Source organism: Muscardinus avellanarius (genome assembly GCF_963383645.1).
Source record: "Muscardinus avellanarius genome assembly, chromosome: 18".
NCBI classification, from domain to species: Eukaryota; Metazoa; Chordata; class Mammalia; order Rodentia; family Gliridae; genus Muscardinus; species Muscardinus avellanarius.
The window spans coordinates 41,609,065-41,615,910 of NC_137804.1; the positions used below are offsets into that span (position 1 = coordinate 41,609,065).

Here is a 6,846-nt window from a genome sequence, read left to right on the forward strand (position 1 = left end):
CACTAAGTAGTTAAGGCTGCCTGCGAACCGCGATCCTCCAGGTCTCAGCCTCCCGAATGCTGGGATTTGTACAAGCCTGCACTACCATGCCCTGCCTCAAGCATTTTTTTCCGAAAAATTTTCCAAATTGAGCTGTCCGTGGTGGCCCATGCTTGTAATCCCAGTACTTGGGAGGCTGAGACAGGAAGACTGAAGGTTTGAGGACAACCTCAGCAAAAAACGAGACTGTGTGTGTGTGGTACTGGGTATGGAACCTAGGGGCATTCTACCTCTGAGCCACACCCTAGCCGAATTATTTATTTTTTTTAAGTACTGGGGATGGAACCCAGAGGCATTCTTCCCCCAAGCTACACCCCCAGCCCTATTTTTATTCTTTATTTGGAAACAGGGTCTCACTGAGTTGCAGAGGGCCTAAGTAGCTGGGGCTATGTGCAAACTGAGATCCACCCGTCTCCACCTCCCAAGCACGGGGATTACAAGCGTGCGCCACCACGCCCGGCTTATTTTATTTTTGAAACTGGGTCTAAGTTGCAGAGAACCTAAGTAGTCAGTGCTGGCTGTAAACCATCTCAGTCTCCCAAAGTACTGGGATTTCAAACATAGTGAGACTTTCATCAACCTAGCTAGGCCCTATTTGCAAATGAAACTAAAAAATAGGACTAGGGGTGTAGCTTGGAGGTAGAATGCCCCTGGGTTCAAACCCTAGTACCAAAAAATAAAAATAAAAATAAAAAAGTCCTTTATCACAGCTCTGACCAGCTGCCATAGATTAGGCACCAAGTATTGGGTGCAAATTCCTTTGCTGCATTAATTAATTAATTAATTAATTATACTAGAGACAAAACTCTGGGGCATTTTACCTTTAAGCTACACTAATATTTTTTTAATTTATTTTTTATTTTTTGGTGGTACTGGGGTTCCTGGAAGCCCTTCTGCCTCCGGGCTACACTCCCAGACCTATTTTTACATTTTTATTTGGAAACAGGGTCTCCTAAGCCAGTGCACGCGGCTGGCTTCGAACCTGCGCGATCCTCCTGTCTCTGCCTCCCAAGCGCGGGGATTACAAGCGTGCGCCACCACGCCCGGCTTTTTTTTTTTTTTTACTTTAAAAGAGGGTCTCACTGGAGCCGGGCGTGGTGGCTCACGTTTGTAATCCCCACTTGAGAGGCGGAGACAGGAGGATGGCGCAGGTTCGAAGCCAGCCTTGCTGGCTTAAGAGACCCTGTTTCCAAATAAAAATATAAAATAGGTCTGGGAGTGTAGCCCGGAGGTAGAAGGGCTTCCAGGAACCCCAGTACCACCAAAAAAATAAAAATAAAAATAAAAATAAATAAAGGAGGGTCTCACTGGGCGTGGTGGCACACGCTTGTCATCCCAGCATTTGGGAGGCTGAGACAGGATCACGGTTTGCAGACAGCCTCAGCTACTTAGTGAGGCTCTTTGCAACTCAGTGAGACCCTGTTTCAAAACTAAAGAATCAAAAATAGGGTCGGGGGTGTTGCTCAGAGGTAGAATGCCCCTGAGTTCCATCCCTGGTACCTAAAAAAAAAAAAAAAGAATAAAATAGAACAGGGGGTGTACCTCAGAGGTGGAATGCCCCCAAGAACACTCTCCAGTACCACACAGACAAAAAAACCTCACCACCAACAAAAACGGGGTACCAGCCGTGCGTGGCGGCACACACTTATGATCCCAGCATTCGGGAGGCTGAAACAGGAGGATCATAGTTCAAAGTCAGCCTCAGCTACATAGTGAGACCCTGTTTCAAAATAAAGAATAAAAACTAGTGCTGGAAGCCGGGCGTGGTGGCACATGCTTTAATCCCAGCATTTGGGAGGCTGAGACAGGAGGATCCGGGTTCGGAGTCAGCCTCAGCTACTTAGTGAGGCCCTCCGCAACTCAGTGAGACCCTGTTTCAAAATAAAGAATAATAATTAAAAAAAAAAATCGGGCTGGGCGTGTAGCTGAGAGGAGAATGCCCCTGGGTTCCATCCCAGTACTACAAAAACAAAACAAAAACAAAACCAGGGTCTCACTAACTTGCTGAGGCTATCTACAAACCTGTGATCCTTCTGTCTCGGCCTCCCGCGTTCTGGGTTGACGGGTCTGTGCCACTGTGCCTGGCTCCTATGCTGCTGTTTAACCAGGGAGTTGGAGAAGTCCCCAGCCAAACTTCCTTGGGAAGGCTGCACGGGCCACTTTTTCTTTTTATAACCTTTTTGAACAGAGTCTCATGAAGTTGCCGAGAGCTGTGCTGAATTGCTGAGGCTGGCTGTGAACCTGCGGCCCTCCGGTCTCAGCCTCCCAAGTACTGGGATCACCGGCGCGAGCCACCACCTTGAAGGCCGGCCCGAAGGTGCTCTCCACCGCCTCCTACTAGGGAGATGCTCCTCGGGACAGAACACGCCCATTTCACAGCAGAGGCTGTTTAAGGGTCAGTGCAGGAGAGTCACAGAGCCACACACTGGTGCCCAAGCCAGGACTCGGTTTCCCAAGGAGCCGCGCTCCAACCCCAAAACTTCCTCCGCCTCCTCTGCTCCCCATCCCAGCACAGACTGGCATTCTCCATGCCCTGGGGATGTTCCTGTCCTGAAACACCTGCTTGGCTTTGACAGCAGGCAAGGTGACACAGTCAAAACTCAAATCCCAGACAGTCCAGAATCCTTGCAAAGTGGGCAGCCAGGGTGGGCGGCAGGAAGAGGGACTTCAGAGGTGGCAGAACCCTAGTCTTGTGTGGGGGTAGAAGTATCGCAGATTAAACCCAGAGGCATTCTACCTCTGAGCTACACCCTCAGCCTTTTTTTTTTTTTTTTTTGGTGGTACTGGGGGTGGAACCCAGAGGCTTTCTACCTCCGGGCTATACTCCCAGACCTTTTTTATATTTTATTTGGAAACAGGGTCTCACTAAGTTGCTGAGAGCCTCACTAAGTAGCTGAGAGGCTGGCTTCGAACCTGTGCGATCCTCCTGTCTCAGCCTCCCAAGCGCGTGCGCCACCACGCCCGGCTTGCCTTTTTTTATTTTGAAACAAGGTCCCGCTACATTGCTGAGGCTGCCCTTCAGCCTCCCAGTACTGGCATTACGGTGCCGAGCCGAGCCTGGCCGGCCCTAGGCTTTTGATGGGGCCAAGGGACTGTGGTCACCTGGTGGCCCTGGCTCGTACTCTAGAAACCCGGCAGGCTCCACTTCTTGTGACCTTGGCCACCAATGCTCGCTCACACAGCTCCCAGCCCCGAGTGAGTCAGAATTGCAGGCCCAGCTCTCCAGAGCAAAGGCCAAAGTGGGCAGGCAGCGGGGTCAACTTCCAGAGGTCCCCGTGTCCCTAGAGTGCTCTAAAACAAGCCGCTTCAACCTCCTGAGCCAAGTGGGGAGATGGGAGGCTGGAAGAACGCGAAGCTCCAGGGAGGTCTGGACAGAATTTCAGGTCTGGGGGGCCACACCTCCGGCCGCGGTCACTGGTCTTGGTCCTGGGGGCACCTGACTGCCCTCTCGGGGCCTCAGGCCCCTCCCCCATGCAAGACGACAACCAAAGCTTACATGAAGCGCCCGCTGTGAGCCCAACACTGCTCCGTAAACAAACCCTCCTAAAGCCTCCCGAACTGGGAGCAAGACCCCCCATCGTCTACCCATTTCGCAGACGTGGAAAACAGCGACCTCCAAGGTTAAAGAAGTTTGTCTCCTCCCCGCCTCCACCGGAGCCAGCCCTTTCCAGCCGGCAGTCTCTCCAACAGGCCGGGGGAACCTGGCCGCCCGCGCCGCCCGCGGACCCGCGTCCCCTCCCCAGCGACAGCTGCCCGCGCCTGCGCCTAGGCGGCGCTCGCTGCGCGCCAGATGTGCGGCCCCTCCCCACGCCCGCGGGCCCCCCCCCCAGGCCCGAGCGGCGGGGGCGGCTGGGGAGGGCGCGGGCAGGCTCCGCCCAGCCCCTCGGGCCCGGCGGGGAAGAAGGAGGCGGACAGAGAGCTGGCAAAACGAGACTTTACTGAAAACAGAAAACCGGGCGAACCTAGGATTACAAACAGGAATGTGGACTCTTAGCAAAACAAAACAAAAGAACAGAAAGGGCGGGGGGGGGGGGACGGAAGGGCGGAGCGGAGAGAGGAAAAGGGGAGGAGGGTTTTTTTTTTCTTCTTCCCATTTCTTTAAAAAACCAACACAAGGAAACACGCACACACACAACCAACGTTTGTTCCCGAGTAGAAACATAAATAGGGCAGAATCGGACACTCTGTTCTTCTCTCTTCCAAAGGCAAAAAAAAAAAAGTAAAAGAGAAGGCAAGGCTGGAGGCTGCGCCCCTCGGAGCCCCCTTCCGCAGCGGTGTGTACAAAGGGGCGGCCTGGGCGCGCAGGTCTGTGCAACACGGGGCGGCCACGCGCGGGGGACAGAGGCCACGAGGAGGGGGTCATGCGCTCGCACCCCCAGGAGCAGGGGGTCCAGCTTGTCGGGTCCGGGGCGCCCTCTCCGAGTCCTGGGCGCCCTAGGGGATCCCCCGGGCCGCGCTCTCTCCGAGGCCGGGGCACCCTGGGGGGGTCCCCAGGGCCGCGCCCTCTCGAGTCCGGGCGCCCACGCCCCCCCCGCGAGCCCGCGCCGCGCGGAGGGGCCGCGCATGCGCGCCGCGCCGGGCTCAGTACGCGGGCACCTGGTGCTGGGGCAGCAGCTGGCAGCCGCTGTTGACGTGGCTGAGCACTTTCTGCTTCAGCTGCGCCACCTGCTCGCGCAGCAGGCTCGCCGTGGACGCCAGCTCCGTGTTCTGGCTCTTGAGCGTCTTCACCTTCTCCTCGAGGCGGGAGATGCGCTCGAGCTTGCGCTTGCGGCACTTGGAGGCGGCGATGCGGTTGCGCAGCCGCTTGCGCTCCGCCTTGATGCGCTCCTGCGTGTCCATGTCGATGGGCGACAGCGGCGGGCTCTCGCCGAAGCTCGGCACGTCGGGCACCGTCTGCGGCTCGTCCTTGAGCGCGGCCAGGCGGGGCGGCCCGAGCGCGCCCGGGGGCGGCGGCGGCGGCGGCGGGAAGGGCACGGGTTCGGCGGCGAAGGCGACCGTCGCGGGGCCCCCCGCCGCCCCGGCGCTGCCCGCGTAGCTGCTCAGATTCGCGTAGACGGGCGCCTCCGGGGCGGCCGCGGCCGGAGCCAGCTCCCCGGGGGGCGCGGCGCCCGCGGTGGCCCCCGAAGGTCCCCCGGCCGCGGCGGCGGCGGCGGCGGCGGCGGCGGCGGCGGCCGCGCCCGCGCCCAGCTGGTTCTGCTTGTGCAAATCCTCCAGGGCCTTGACGAAGCCCTCGGCGAACTCCTGCTCCTCGCTGGCCGCCACCTTGGGGTAGAGGAACTGCGTGCTCGTCGGCGTGGTGGTGACCAGCCCGTTGGACTGGATGATGAGGCGCTCGAGCTCCGGAGAGGCCAGCTTGAGCAGCCCCAGGTCCGGGGACGTCAGCAGGCCGTCGGGGGGCGCCGCGCTGGGGGCGCCGTCCGCGCGCAGGGGCGCCGGAGGGGGCGCCGCCGCGGGCTTCAGCGCCGCCGCCACCTGCTCGCTCAGGCTCAGCGTCAGCGCGTCCTTCTTCATCATGCTGCCGGCCGCCGCCGTCGGGGGCGCCCCGGGGAACAGGCGGCCAGGGGACGCGAAGCTGCCGCCGCTGCCACTGGCGCCGCCGCCCAGGCCGCTCAGCGCCTCATCGCCGTAGAAGGGTGTTTCCATCCTCCGCCTCCCCCGCCGCGCCGGCCCGGGGGGGAGTGGCCGCGGCCTCCCGGGGGGCCCGCGCCCCCCCCGTCCGCTCGGCCCAGAGCCCGCCCCGGCCGAGGCCGCTGCGCCCGGCCCTCCGCTGGCGGCGGCTCCTGCGCCGCGCGGGGCGAGCGCCCTCTTATAGCCTCGGCCCGGCGCGATGAGCTCACCGCCCCCGCTCGCCATTGGGTGCGGATGACGTATATCATTTGCATGAAGGGGCGGGGCCCAGCCGCGGCCGCCCGCCCGGCCGCGGTTGCCGCGGCGACGCGCGGTACACCGCACAACAGCGCGCTGCCTTGTGGGTTGACGTCATGGGGGCGGGCCGCGGGCCCCGGCTCGGTCACCCCGCCCCGGGAGCTCGGTGGACGAGCCATGCCCCCAGCGCCGCCTCCCGTCAAAGCGCGTCCCGGGTGGCGTGATGGGCCCGACCCACAGATGCCCGCCCTGCCTAGGCTCCGCCCTGCGCCGCGCGTGGGGCCCTGGCTGGGCGGAGACGCGCCAGCGCCGCCTCTGGGGACGCGAGGGGGTTGGGGGTCCTAGAGGCTAAGTCTTGCGAAAACAGAAAACCTCAGGTTCGAGGCCAGCCTCAGTAATTTAGGGCTGGGGTGTAACTCGTCGGTTGAGCACCCCTGGGTTCAATCTCAAGCACGACCAGTAATTAACAACAACAAGACAATTACGACGACGACCCGTGACTGGGCGTGGTGACGATCACCCGTAATCTCAGAAATTGAGAGACTGATACTGACAGATCGCAGGTTCGAAGCCAGCCTCAGCGACATAGCAAGGCTCTCAGCAATTTAAGGAGACCCTGTGCCGGGCGTGGGGGCGCACGCTCGTCATCCCAGCACTCGGGAGACTGAGATCGGAGGATCGCGGTTCGCGGACAGCCTCAGCTACTTAGTGAGGCCCTCTGCAACTCGGTGAGACCCGGTTTCAAAATAAAAAATAAAATATAGGGCAGGGGTGTAGCTCGGAGGTCGAATACTTCTGGTCTGCACACCCACAAAAAAAAGAGACTCTGTTTCCAAGTAAAAATAAAACAAAATAGGGCTGGGGGTGTAGCCCAGAGGTAGAATGCTCCTTGGTTCAATCCCCCATGCACCAGAGTCCCAGGCTGCATAACCCCACGCTGCC

General features: G+C 59.8%; 1 protein-coding gene across 1 annotated transcript; it reads right to left on the minus strand.

The window, feature by feature from the left end:
• Positions 1-4,620: 4,620 nt before the first annotated feature.
• On the minus strand, positions 4,621-5,892 carry JUND (JunD proto-oncogene, AP-1 transcription factor subunit; the record flags this gene model as incomplete). The annotated part of the gene is made up of 1 exon (XM_080715293.1): positions 4,621-5,892. One exon carries the CDS (start codon positions 5,890-5,892, stop codon positions 4,621-4,623), a length of 1,272 nt encoding a protein of 423 aa, XP_080571419.1.
• Between the last annotated feature and the right edge of the window lie 954 nt (positions 5,893-6,846).